Source organism: Curcuma longa, chromosome 11, assembly GCF_044706935.1.
Source record: "Curcuma longa cultivar G26 ecotype Majalengka, Jawa Barat chromosome 11, ITB_CL_G26_1.1, whole genome shotgun sequence".
Lineage (NCBI taxonomy): Eukaryota > Viridiplantae > Streptophyta > Magnoliopsida > Zingiberales > Zingiberaceae > Curcuma > Curcuma longa.
Window position 1 is genome coordinate 10,148,574 of NC_133871.1, and position 14,555 is coordinate 10,163,128.

The 14,555-nt window shown below is 38.5% G+C and overlaps 2 protein-coding genes across 3 annotated transcripts; one reads left to right on the forward strand and one right to left on the reverse strand.

Annotated features, from left to right (window-relative positions):
• The first annotated feature begins 1,725 nt into the window (after positions 1–1,725).
• LOC141838694 (E3 ubiquitin-protein ligase DIS1-like) lies at positions 1,726–8,194 on the forward strand. The gene is made up of 4 exons (XM_074726244.1): positions 1,726–1,848; positions 2,892–3,120; positions 6,735–7,121; positions 7,684–8,194. Exons 2-4 carry the CDS (start codon positions 2,911–2,913, stop codon positions 8,002–8,004), a joined length of 918 nt encoding a protein of 305 aa, XP_074582345.1. The 5' UTR covers positions 1,726–1,848; positions 2,892–2,910; the 3' UTR covers positions 8,005–8,194.
• A 2,989-nt stretch (positions 8,195–11,183) lies between these two features.
• Positions 11,184–14,135, reverse strand: LOC141841388 (BTB/POZ domain and ankyrin repeat-containing protein NPR5-like). 2 transcript variants are annotated; one of them, XM_074729553.1, is made up of 3 exons: positions 13,897–14,135; positions 13,257–13,808; positions 11,184–12,704 (listed from the first exon to the last, which is right to left on the reverse strand). In XM_074729553.1, the coding sequence occupies exons 2-3, from the start codon at positions 13,701–13,703 to the stop codon at positions 11,715–11,717; spliced, it is 1,437 nt and encodes a 478-aa protein (XP_074585654.1). In that variant the 5' UTR covers positions 13,704–13,808; positions 13,897–14,135; the 3' UTR covers positions 11,184–11,714. The 2 variants fall into 2 exon arrangements, with proteins under 2 accessions (XP_074585654.1, XP_074585653.1); XM_074729552.1 differs by having other exon boundaries at positions 13,257–14,135.
• Positions 14,136–14,555: the final 420 nt, after the last annotated feature.

Consider the following 14,555-nt stretch of genomic DNA (forward strand, 5'->3'; position numbering starts at 1 on the left):
GATCGGATATTTGACAAAGGATAAGCCCAAACATATCAAGGGTAATCAGATGTTGACAAACGAAAAATCCTAAGAAAATAAATCCTAGGTAATGAGAAATCTTAAAAGAATAAACTTCCAAGCAAGTGAGACCAGTAGATTCGAGTGATTGAAATGAGGTTTTTAGTTGACCACGTGTGGTCGACCAGATCAGTGTATTTGGTTAATAAAAATACAATGTTTGCTAATACTGTTTTGTATTACTACTTCTATCTAATGTGTTATTTTATATTGCAGGAAAGTCTTAGTGAATTGAATAGATCAGACACTAAGCAGAAGTCCAAACAGATCAGTTGGGTCAGATCTTTGGCAAATAAGTAAGATAAATCTTGGAGAGATCTTTCAAATAGAAAGGCGGTGAGGACATATCCCATTTGGAACAAACTGATTAAGCAATGGTTTAACTTAGAAACTAACTCGGAGTTTTAAATCGAGATAAGAAAGTCTAACTGTCAGAATAATTCATGAATATAACTGTTTCTAACTCCGTTTTACCGAATTATTATTATTATTATTATTGTGCTAATGTTGTTTTAAAAAAAACAAAGTTTGCAAGGTTCGATCGACCAAATCGGGAGGTTCAGTCGACCAATCAAAAGAAGATAAGCATGATCAGATAGAATACAAGTCCAAAAGAAAATAAAGGATAATCGATCAATAATGAAGATCAATCGATCGAACTTATATGGAAATAGAGGATCGGATGCGATTAGATCAGACAGTAAAGGAAGCTTTGGGATTTAGTTGACCGATCAAGAGGATCGGTCGATTAATCAAGTAGATTGCGCAAGATTGGATTTGATCGAATCGAACTAGCAAGGAAAGAAATAAGATTTAATTGACCAAAAAACTCTGAAATCAAGCGCGGACACAACGAAATCTGAGTGGGTTCAGTTGACCAAATATGTTTTTTAGTTGACTGAATAAAAATTATAAAAGAAGCTCGAATTCTGAGGCTTTGCATAATAATTCTCTATGATCCAATTTTAGTATCGATCTACTCAAACTTACTTAGATATAAATGGGAGCGCTCCCCTCCTTCTGTTTTTTTTTTAAATTATAATTATTGTGCGGCCCGTGGGGGCCACAAAAAACCTCCTTATATATATATATATATATGCCCCTTATAATCGGAAAGTTTCCGTAGAAGTTCAAATATATGATGGAATTTTTAGACATAATGATTAGAAAATATAGATAAAATTTATAGGAAGACATCTTTTATTGTGCGAAAAGTATTTAAATCGGTGCTCATAAATATCAAATTTATTCATATACCTCCTATTCATTTACAGAAAAATAAACTGAGAATATTTTTTAAAAAAATGATTCGTGATTTAAAATAACAAAAATAATACGTTGATAAATATTTATTAGCCGATAAGAGAAGTACTCTGCCAAGCGCCCACTGTATCATTTATTTATTCAAGTTCGGTACGCCAGCGATTTCAAATTTCAAAATAACAGGTGGACGGTGAGATTGAGATCCGACGGTGGCTGTAGCTTATCATGCGCAGCGGGGCCCGCATCTCCTTGACTTTGCCGCCTACCGTTTCGAATTGCTTCAACGGCACGCTTTTTGAAAGCGAGCAGGCTTCGGCCTTCCGCTTCGAAGGGGAGCAGGCACTGCTTAAAGGCGACGTGCTCGGGAACAGCAGACCGCACCCCCTTTCGCCCTCAAAACTGTATTTTTTTTTATTCTTCCCGAGGGGGAGGGAGAGAGAGAGAAGGGGCTTTAATTCGAATTCTCTTCCGGCGATGTGTTGAGCCACGCCAAGGGCAATCTGACCTCCCTCTTGTCCTCGTGAGGTATGGTCGTGAGTCGGTTCCAAGAGTGAGTTCGTTTGTTTTTGATCTTTTGCATCTTGTTCTTGATTCGCGGTCCGGGTTTTCTCTTTGTTGTTGTAATTTGGAGGGGTTTGATCCGATCGTTTGCGTCTGATGATCGTGCTTTTGTTGGTCTCTTTGGAGGATTAGATGCGGACGGAGAGAAATTTTAGATTTTTATACCTGTGTGTTCGTCTCTTGCTTTATTTTCCCTTTTTTTTCGTTGCGCTTGATTGGATCTATGGGAATGCACTATGGACCTTCGGAGTGGTACTTTGGAGATTTTTGAGTTGATATGTGTAGCGCATAAAGAATGCAAGATTAAGATCGGTGTTAGTCTGTTTTTATATTCTCCAAAGAGGTTTTGCTGCCTTTGTGGGTTTTAGGGATTTAAGGCTTGGATTTATGCGAGAGGCGCCATGGAATTTTCTAAAAGTAGGAGTCTGGTATGGTAGTCAGCTTAACTGTCTTAAAAACTCTCAGATATAGTCGCAATGGTTAGGAAGGTTGTGAATAGGTAAGAAGGCGGTGTGCCGTGTTTACATTTTAAGATGATTGAAGTAGGTCGAACACCAAACTCGTAACTTGTGTCAAACCTTTCTTTTTGAATGCAGCGTGACATGCTAAGCCGTGTTTACATTTTGAGTTGACAAGAAGGCAGTGTCACATGTTGAACTTTGCCCTCTCTTCTTACGTCCCTTGGTCTCCTCGTTAGGGCCATCAATTATTTCCATTTAGTAGCGACCATATATCTTCCTGCTTGAACCACATAACTCCTGGGCCTTTCTTTGCAAATTTTGTGATGAATGTACTGACTGGTATTAATTGAAAATTTAGTTTCTGGATCTACTCATATACAACTTCCATTTAATAGATCCTTGTCATGTATTTTTTCGAAGATTGTTTCACCACTGTTTTTCCCTGTACCAGACATAAGACCATATGCCAAACAGCTTATCATTCTTTTATGTGTGATTTGATTTTGAGAAAATTGTTTTGATTGACTTGGTTAACTTTGCATGTAGAACATAATAGTATCTCCTCATGGCACCTGATGCTACTTACTATGATGAGGTGAGAGTCAACCCTGAGGTTATTGATCCTCCTAAAAATGAAGATATGGTGGAAGTAAGCGAGCAAATAAATGATCATGCTCAGCTTTCTGCAAAGTCAAATCTTGCTGATGCAAGCAGCGTGCGTGAGCTTTTGGAATGTCCTGTGTGCCTAAATGCGATGTACCCTCCAATCCATCAGGTTTTACAAATACATTCTTTTTTCCCTTTGTTATTTACCTCTCTTAGCTTTGACTTCGTTTTGCCTTAATGATTTTTGGCTTGTATTTGCCATTGATATTTTGCAGAATATCTAGTTTTGTATTGTTACGTTCATGTTAAAGTACTTTCATTAACAAGAAAAAGATAAAGAGAATAAATAAGATGGATGAATATGAAGTTCCTTCAACTAAAAATTTTAAAAGTCTTGTATCTAAAAATTATGGATGGAGCTATTATTAATAGAACAAATAGTGGCTGAATTAGATGTAGTCCAATATATATGATGATAGTAGATGGATTGAGAAGATTATAGATGTTCAAAAGTGATTAATTTTGCAGCCAGAGGAGTTGTATCTTTTTGATACGGAAGGTGGAAGGTGAAATGGAAGAAAAAGTAGAAATCTAGTTAATATAAGGAAAAATTCTTTAATCAACTATATTATAAGCTAGTATGCATGGGCATAATAGAAGAATAAGATTCAAGTAGTCTAACTCAAATAGTTATGATAAATATAAGGCGTGGATTTGGTTAGTTGTAGATGATTAAGTTTGTTTGGCAGTAAATTACACAGTTTAGGGATATTTCTTTCTCCTTGCCCTTAGCTTGTGCAAGTTGAATAGTAAAGTCTTCCACTTGCCCTTCGAGTAGGTTTGCCTCAATCACCTAGATCTGCTTTGATTGGAGGGTCATGTTATTTGCCTTAAGTTTGCTCACTTTTGCTGAGGACCCGGTTGATGTGCACTTCAACATCTATTTCTAAAGTACAAGGCTATGGAAGAAGCAAATGTTGTGTTTGGTGATGTGGGATATAAGATCTAGGATGCTAAGGTTGTGCACCTTGATGGATATTCTTAAGAGTATGACACTGCATAAGTAGCTTCAAATTAGTTGGGAGCTTTTTCATAGCTTATCTGAGTTACACAAGTCTTTTAACTCTCAGTTAGCCTAGAGGGTCTCGATATTAAGATTGGTGAAGGGACCTCACAAGTCTCCCACTATTAAGAGAGCACCAAACAAAAGTCATTCTAGATCAACAAGTGTAGCTAATTTCACTTTGAATTGGCAAGAATGAGCTCAACATCTTTACCTCAAGATGGCAATAGCAAACTTTGAGTGATTTCAAAGAATCTGGTGCAGTTCAATCCAAGTGTATGTAATTCTGGTGAAGGGAGGAGAACATGGCCAAGGTAACTAAGTGTGCGAGAATAGAAGCATTCAAGCTTCTGCTGGTGTGGTAAATTGAATCACTGGTAAAATAGGTTAAATGCCAAGTGCTTATCAAAGTGGAGAAGAAGAAATTTTAAAAATTTGGAAGAAAATATTTCTGTATGAAATTTCACTTTTTTGAAACCTAATACAAAGGGGAGTAACCATATATTATAAGGGCTCAACTGATGGCTAGAATACATGTGCTTAGAATTCAACAAGAATCTGATACTTGTCTCTGTAATGCACTGATTACCAAGTAATGCCAGGTTTACTAGTGAGAACTCTGCTTTATGTCGATCTTTTATTAGTCATACACTCACCCTTCGGTCTATAAAAGGAGAATCACCTCTTTAACCCCATTTCCAACAACTATCGACAATAATTAAACTATATGAGCTTTGGACAAGCCACACTTGATCGAGTTGAATACACATAACTAGCAACATGAACTCAAACCAGCTCATGTGAACCAAACCCAACTCTAATATTTGTCCTAACATCTCAGCAACCTCTAGCCCATCACCCAAAATTGAAGTTCGAGATACGATTAAAATCCTAGCAGACTGCTCTATTTGCCGTGATCTGACCATAACAGGAGTAAACACTAAAAAAATTGTACGAATTTATACAATCAACTAATCTAAGTGTAAAATATTAATCAAGAGACTTTTTACACAGTATACAAAATTCATATATCAATTTACTTCATGAATTAGTGTTCTGTCATGATATAAAATCCTTGGTGTCCATAATTAGTTTGTTTGATCATCCAAAGCTTTGGTTGTCTTCTAATGACAAAAGAAGACGATTTACAACATATCATAGTTTCTATTAATCAAATTGAGAAAATTGGATTGAATTTAGAAAGCCAGAATGAATAAAGGAAAATTGAAAAAAAAAACTTAAGAAGAATTCTAAAGAAAGTATAGTTTAAAAGGGCATGAGCTCATTGGTTCCATTCATCACTGATCTGTTGAGTGGTCAAGCCTCAATCAAGCTCGACTATACATGTTAGGTGGATCTAAGGGAAAAGGTCAAAAGGAAAGGCTGATTCAATTTGATTGACACATAAAGCCTATGTCACGAGTGTGACCTAATCAAATCCTAAGTTCCTTCCAACCCCAAGTTGACCTAATAAAGTCCTAAGGATAGCCCAATTAAAATCAAACATGACTTAACCTTGACTTTGCGGATGTGATCTTATCTTTTTAGGACGTGATGAAGACCTAATCTTGACTAAATAGGCATGATCAACATCTTACCCTAATTAATATAGTGGTTATAATTAAACCTAGATTTTAAATTGGTCACCATGACTAAATTGGTATGAAGGCTCATTCGTGTATGAATTCTAAAGTAGATTTGTGCATGAATTTAAAACACTATTGTTTTCTACTAATATCATAGAACCTAAGATACAATTTGATAGTATCTATAATATTAATTTGGTAGCTAGCACCTACAATATAATTAGATAGCCCTCATCTTAAATTTTTATAGGACCAATATATTAGTGCCTAGGATACAATTCGATAGATCCATAATACAAATTGGTAGCACTTATGATGCAATTTTACAACAACTATAATACAATTTGTTGGCATCTACAGCATAACATTGCAGCATATGGGATACAATTTTAGTAATGTCTATGATATAATTTGGTAGAACCTAAAATACAATTTAGGAGCACCTTGGGTTGTGAAAAACAAATAGTGCTTCGTGCATCCCAATGAGCCATCTATCTAATTGTTGCAATTTATATGGACAAACTCTTTTCTATTTTGTTAATATTCTAGCTTTGGGATTTTTCAATTAATATGTGATGAGATTTTCTCTCTTGCGAGGATATCCTGGTAGGAAGTACATTAGAGGGTAAAATTCAAATAGCTAAGACATATATTTGATGATGATTTTATGTTGAGGACATGTTTTTTTTTCATTTGTTGAAAGAATGAGATGAAATTCGTATAGAAAGAAAAGGCGAGTGAGAAAAATTACATGATGTTTGCTTCCAACAGCAACTGAACAGAGGAGCAGAGAAGTAGGATCAAGAAAAACAAAACTGAGGAAGAACAGAGAAGAGATAGAAGAGTGATGGAGCAGACTTTGATCAGAAATTTAACAACTTTTGACAAACAATGTTAACAGGACGCCTCAGTAGACTTTCCCTCACCTCAATATAATGTGATGAAGTGTTAAAAAATAAACCCATATGTGATTATAAAAGAGTTAGTTTATGAAATTACAATATAAAGCATGAATAAAATATTTTTTTATGCAATTACAGCCTTGGGCATAGTTAAATGTATCATTCAAAATTTTTGTCCTAAAAACTATGTGGGGAATATGTTTTTTTATCTTTCCTTTTCTTTTGTATGCAGTGCTCAAATGGCCATACACTATGTTCTGGATGCAAACCCAGAGTTCATAATCGTTGCCCCACTTGCAGGCATGAGCTAGGCAACATAAGATGCCTTGCATTAGAGAAGGTTGCGGCTTCTCTTGAATTACCCTGCAAATATCAAAGCTTTGGTTGTTTGGGTATATATCCATACTACTGTAAGCTGAAACATGAATCACAATGCACATTTAGACCCTACAATTGCCCCTATGCTGGATCTGAGTGCACAGTTGTTGGTGACATTTCTTATTTGGTAACTCACTTGAAGGATGATCACAAGGTTGACATGCACAGTGGAAGCACCTTCAACCATAGATATGTAAAATCAAATCCGCATGAAGTAGAGAATGCTACATGGATGTTGACGGTAACATCTCTGATCTGTTATTTTTTGTCTGATAGTTTTGCTTCTAAGAACTTTTTAAATTTGTTAACTATGTAATGCTATGTAATGTAGTTAATCTAGTTAACCATGTGGTCCCCTCCCCACCCCACCCCACCAAAAAAAAAAAAAAAACTCAAACATAGATTTACTGCAATTTGATTTCTTTAGCTGAGCATGGTATCGTGTAGACTGATAGTAGTAGTATTTTTTTCATCTCTCTTCTTAGACAGGCATAGTATGGCTGCTATTTGGGGCTGCCTTTTCAGGTTGAATGCGATTGAATTGTCTTTACCCAGATCAATACTTTCTTTGTAAACTTGATTTCGGCAGAATTAACTATCCTAGCAAGGATCACCATCTCAAACTTAGTACCTTTTGGGCTAGCAAATCATTGTCATGAGCTTCAGCTCTTTTCTAATTATCTAGTGCTCTCAGATGATATTATTAAATACGATCATTGTGTCGCTCAGTATCTGAGAAACATGGTTCGTATCTAGTTCATCTTCTGCGTGGACTCAAACAAATGATGCGGTGCTTTATACAGGTTTTCAGTTGCTTTGGACAGTACTTCTGCCTACACTTTGAGGCATTTCAGCTGGGCACATCACCTGTATACATTGCATTCCTGAGATTTATGGGCGATGACAGTGAAGCTAAAAACTACAGCTATAGCCTTGAGGTTGGAGGCTACGGGAGGAAGATAACCTGGCAAGGGGTTCCTCGAAGCATTCGCGATAGCCATCGAAAGGTGAGAGACAGTTATGATGGGCTAATCATCCAGCGTAACATGGCCCTGTTCTTCTCAGGAGGGGATCGGAAGGAGCTGAAACTGAGGGTAACCGGAAGAATTTGGAAGGAACAGTGATGCTCTTGTTCTTTATCCAAACTTCTCCTGTTCTTGTGAGCTGCCAGAGGCTTGTTTTAGTTAACATAAAATTTTCAGATCAGTAATGTAGCACCCGAAGCAAAACTCTCTTTGCTTAAGTGACCTTTCTACTCGCTTAAATTGCATGAGAAATAGTTGCTGTGCTGTAAATAACAACTTTTTGTGTCCTGCTAAGTCACTTCATTTTGTTTGAATTACGATGAAGTTTCAAATTTAACCAATTCATTATATATATATATATATATTAAACGAGTGTTCAAAATTATTATATAAAAAGTAAAAAAGAGGTGTCTGATGGAGGAATTTTAACATATCGACAAATCTGCAAAATTCCAATCCAAACGTAATGCATGGGCTCTACAGAATCCATCGTTTAGGTACATCACCCTTCTTCCTTTCTCCATGGCCATCGAGCAGAGGACGGAATGGCTCTTGGAATTGGTCTGAGGGGCCAGTTAAAGGCACGCCATGCCCCTTTAAAGCAAGATGTGAAATGAGTTGACCTCCTTGAATTGGATTCTGGTGGTGGGTGGAGAATTGAATTGAATTTGAACGGTCGTTGTTCTTGTCAAGATGCTTCATAATCTCCAAATCAAATGAAGACAGGTAAGAAGAGAAATCCCAAAAGGAGGGACAACTCCATCCCAGGTCACTCAGTACCCCACTACAGTTTGTCTTGCTAATTGCCTCTAGTGATCAAATACGAATAAGTTCACTCTTTTTTGGGTGCAAAAACGAACAAATCATAAGTTTCTTTCCTAAGGACGAGCTTAATCTGGCATATATTCCAGTTGATCAAGCATATGGAATTAGAAGAAGAATAATGTGCACCTTCTGCTCTCCAGTCGATCAAACATATGATTTCCACTAGTGAAATGACAGAGGTTACAGCTTTTTTCCGTAATCATGTTGGAGTTGTTATGGAAAAAAAAAAAAAACACATAACTGGATTCTAGCTAGAATTAAGCCTAGTTCCATATAATCAAAGATATCAATATTGCACAGTTAGAAAGGTTTTGCACTTTTCTTTTCTATAAACATCCTTTCAAGAGAGTGATGATTATAGGGCACCAAGAGCCTTAGTAAGTTACTTTTAGAGGTTGTGGGTTACTTTAGATTATGTGGCTTACATTACTTTCTTAGTTTTATGTATGAACTTTTGTTTGTTTCATATAACAAATTAAGCTTGGTTTGATTTCAATTGTGTGATTTATTATATGTGTGTTGCAACCATTAGTGTTCTCTAATTATAGTAATGTAGTATTTACTATTGGTTTTTTAGGAAAAATACTCTTAAATATTTGTTTTTAGTAGATATGAATTATAATTATCTTCATTCAGACTTTCAAATATAATTAGAAGAATATTCTTCATTTTATATTCATTTTTTCAAAACTCATACTTAGCTTGTCCTAAAACTCGTTAGGAGTATTTTAAATCAAAATCACTTCTCCCCCTTTTAGAATCACGACCTTATAATTCCTATATAGAGAGAAAAAAAATTCACAAGATTAGAATCTTCATTGTCGATAGCAATTGAGTAAATTTTTAGTTACTTAACTTCTCATTTTTATTTTAACACCCTTTTGATTCTTTATATTATTTCCATTACTTATATTGACTTTGTTAGAACCAATGAAATTCATATATTTTTATAATGATATAATATTATCTAATTTAGATCTAAACTCTCATAATTTTATTTTTTACTTTATCTAAAATACCTCATATCAATAGAGATATCTTCATCATCTTATAAATCCATAATTTTCTTCATGTATTCAATATAGAACTTTGATTGTAATTCCAACATATTTATTTTAGACTTATTCTTTATTTTAAGTTACAAGGTATTTGCTCATAATTGTAATGTTTAGTTTATGCATTACACGCTTAGATTGTTTATCGTATAAACTTATCATATATACATCACATCCTACCAAATTTTTATCAACTATTTTGTTAACAAACATTAGTTATTGTAGATCTTTTCTAAGCAAGTTTTGAAGGTGTCAAATCTCTGAGACATCTTCTATGTTGGACCCTTTGAGGGTTTTTATGTTTTTTGTTATTTTAATTACTTAACTATTTCAATTATTAGTTAGTTGATTGTTTTATTTTAGGCTTAAATTTCTCAATATGTACCTAAAAACCCTTAAATAAAAGCTATTTAAGTCTTTTAGTGCATCCTATAATATTTACTATATAGACTCACACATACATAGATATGTTGCAATGAAATTATTCTCGAGGCGAATAGAGTTCATCCTATTCATTGGCCTCAAGAGCTTTAGAGGAAAATTCATGAGTTTTAGAGAAAATGAGTATGTTCGAAAACCTAACGTTGTAGTGATATTGCTTTCATTTCATAGTTTATGAATAACACTTCAAATTTTAATCCACAAGTATATCTTTAGAAAGAACAAGTAAACCTATTTATATGAATATTACATATATGAGAAGGGTTTCCAAAAGAATAACCAAAAAAAACTATGTCTAACAAAGTACTCCCAAGAATGATCTACCTCAGTCAAATAAAACATCATAATTAGACCATATTTTTTGGTGATTCATGGTGCTCAATCCCATCAAGAACTACATCACAATACACAAGAACTTGATGAAGAACTGCAAGTCACAATCTAGCTACATGCATCATGAGAGGACTGTGTGACTCAGACTAACATGAAAAACATAATACATAGAGCTCAAAGGCAATAATGAAGTGCACTGCAATGCACTATTATAATCCTTCTGCGTAAATTAAAATTAAAAACTACAGTTTGTATTTAGAAAAAACAAAATTACAGTTAACCTAAACAAGCTTATAATTAAGTTGTTTGGAAAGTTGTACATATATTGGTTGATGCAGTACCAGTACACTTCAGTTACACTCTATGCTACACTCATGCAAAGCCATGGCCTTGTTTGTCAACAACTGAAATAATATCTCCTCTGATTATCATACATATAGATAGATAGATAGAGTTTTAAAAAAATACTCTATATATATTAAAATATGAGTATAAATCAAAACACATCATGTTACTTGTTTATATATGATTAATCTAAGATGCAAAAGGAATAAGATTGAACACTAGTAAATAAACTACAAATTAGCATGTAGATGCAATTTAATCATCTAGAGAAAGAAAAGTAGGGAAATGGTACCCCACTCCCTAATTAGGAGTTGTTGGCTGATCATGATCCTCCTATACAAAGCTAAAGATAAAGAGTTTCGAGTAGTTGCTCTGTAATATATAAAATACAACAGAAGTTACAAGTCTAGATATAGAAGCATATAATATATATCATGCATGAGAGGCCAAGAGAGAAAAGATTGACCTGAATATATATTATATTTCTCCTCCACCATGCACAGCTTCCTTAGATTCTTGTTGTCTCCCCCTTGAAATCTCTCACATGCTGGTGCATCCCCAACACCAATAAACACCAAAACGAGTGTAACATCAATCCAGACAAATTGATTTAAACTCAAATGATATTAAAATTTTCATCTCTCTCACAGCTCTCTGACTTCATACAGCTCCACATGCCCTAATTTTTTAGTTTCTTGCTTCCCCAATTCTTCCAAAAAGCAACAATGCTACTATCCTTGCTAAAAGGTATCATCACCCCTGACCATGCATTGGGCATTATAGAATGATGTGACTAATATGCCACACAAGTTAGGGGAAGCCATGGGAATGATACAAGGACGAAGGACCAATGCCTTGTGATCGACTGCTGCTGCTCTGATCGCCTCCACCGCCAGCGTCATTCATCTTGCACCCAAATTGCTCTGCCATACCGAGATTCAGATACACCATCCTTGAATCGAGGCTGAGGTTGACCATGCTCGGGCTGGAGCAGCTCGCGTTGCAAGGGCCGGTTTCCTGTTGGTTCAGCCGGGGGAAGACCTGGTTGTTCCCGGCGGCGGCGCAATTGTTAGCCTCCTCGCGCGACATCACCATGGCCGCCGACTGGACGAGCTCGAGGCAGAGCCGGAGCTTGTTGGGCTCGATGTGCGTCAGACCCGGCACGGCGCCCTTGAAGAGGAAGTCGGAGGTGAGGGTGCGGAGGATGTCGAGCGGAGTGACGCCGTCTACGGTGCGCACGTTAGGGTCAGCGTGGTGGTCGAGGAGTACGGCCACCATGTCGGGGCACACCATCTCGGCGGCGATGTGAAGGGGCGTCTTGCCGGCGGGGCCGGCGGGGCAGTTGACGTCGGCCGCGCCGAGCTCGAGGAGCGCCTTGACGACCTCGCGGCTGCAGTTCTCGACGGCGTAGTGGAGCGCGAGCGCCTCGTCGAGGTTGAGCCCCTCGCCCATGACCATCAGCTTGACGAGCTCGACGTCGGAAGAATCGAGCGCGCGGCGCATGCGGCGGATCTTGTGGTGGTGGTCCTCGACGTCGACGGAAGGCCCGCCGAGGTCGAGCTGGTGGTGGGTGATGAAGGAAGGGCGGCGGGCGAGGGAGGACTTGAGGCGGAGCTGCTCAATCTGAGCCACCACGTCGATGGGGAGGTGCTTGGCGAGCACCTCGGCCGGGAGGCCGGACTTGGCGACGAGGTGGGAGCAGGTGGTCCACAGCTGCTGCGTCTCCTGCTGCCGCGATGCCAGCAGCACCTTCATCACGTCCTCGATCGACGCCTTCTCCACCATGCTCGCCAATTGCTTCTGCAACAAAACTAACAACGTAAAGAATTCTTGCTTGATTTCTTCCATAAAATATAAGGGGAAGAATGAAGCTGTAAGTTGAGAGAGAGCAATAGGCGCTCCCAATTCAAGAAAATTGTGACAGGGAAGGGAGTTGAAGATTTAATTAAGAGAGGGAAAAGGACGTGATTTAGAAATGCATGCCCATAATGGGTGAAAGATGATCGACATCTGCTCATCGATTTGCTGTGGGAATGGGGTATGATGTGTTTCATACTGTGAGCAGAAGCAAAAGAAGGTTGAAGAAGAAGATGAGGAACAGTAGATGAACATATCCAAAAAAGAGGAAACACATTATTGGAGTTCAATGTTCCCAAAAAAGGGTGGAGAAAAAAAAAAAGAAAAGGGAAGCCAGCCCACTTCGTTGAGAAGGACAAACGAACTGTAACCAAGGCAATAGAACTGTTTCAGCCCCAAGGAATTGGGAAAGGGGAGATGGATCGATTTATATATAGATAGATCGATGGATAAACAGTTTGCGGAAGCAAGCGTGAGGTTTGAGAGAATTAAGACCTCCGTGATCTGCTCGAGTTGCTTGACGCCGAAGGAGCGGGCGGCGGCGAGGGTGTCGAGGGCGAGATCGACGGCGGCGGTGCAGTGGGTGTGCCAGCAACCTCGCTCGCCGCAGCTGGAGCGGGGCTCGTGCTTCTGCGGCACCACCGAGGCCTGGCCGCTGTAGAGGAACTGGAGGACGAGGAGGAAGACCTCGTAGCTGACGGAGTTGACCGGGATGACGGCGGTGGGCACGGCCCCGGAGCGGCGCGGCGACGAGAGCAGGCCCGGGGAAGGCGGGTCGGTGCCGCAGAAGAATCGGCGGAAGAAGAGACTGCGGGCGGCGAGGATGCATCGGTGCGCGTGCACCAGGCGGCCCTCGACGCTGAAGGTGACGTCGCTGAAGGCCTGCCCGTTGATCAGCAAGTTGAGGTAGTCCAACGAGAGGGACTTGAGCGTCTCCTCCATGAACTCTACCTTCTTTAATTAATTATCCCCTTCTGATCTCGTACTGTTCCTCCTTCTGATCTCTCCCTTTCACCAGCTTAAGGTTCAGACGCAACTGGTTTGCTTCTGGAAGAGGAAAATTTTGTCAGGCTGAGAGGAAGACCTCAGCTAGCTTCTGCCGATCAGAAGAAATTAAGAGAGAAGGGATAAAGACCCCAGGCGTATACTAGTGCATGCTTCCCCTCTCCTCCTCCTCCTACTTCATGCTCTTCTTTACCATCTGCATAATTTTTGCGAAGCTCACGATTTCCTTTTCTTTCTCTCTCTTTTCCCTGGAGAGAGAGAGAGAGACACACAGAGAAGAAGAAGAAGAAGAAGAAGAAGAAGCAGAAGAAATTATCTGCGGTGTGGGTATGTTGGCAACGCCAACTTGCAAGAAAGGGAGAGCAATTTGGATGGATGTGCTCGGCGGCTGAGTTATATAAAATAATTGAGCTGGTAAAATGAGGAAATTGGATGCAGATGTTTGCTCTGAGAAGGGAAAACAAACGCAATAACTTGGGATGGTGTCCATTTAACCATGCACCAACTTTCTGTGACAGCTCCTTCTGCTAAAGTAATTGCACCCTCTTTTTTTTACTACTCTACTACTCCAGCCGTCTTTTTTTACATTCGTCTACGTACATACGTACGTACGTATCATCAAACAGATCATGGTTAACTTGATTCTTTAGATTTGGGGAGCTAGAAGACAACAAAGGAGGAGCTGATGAAAAATTAAAAAAAAAAAAAACCCTAAGGGATGTTGATTGGGCAACCAGTCCATTGAGAGGTCCACATCAATGGTGCCCCACGACTCTAACAGTTCGTAGA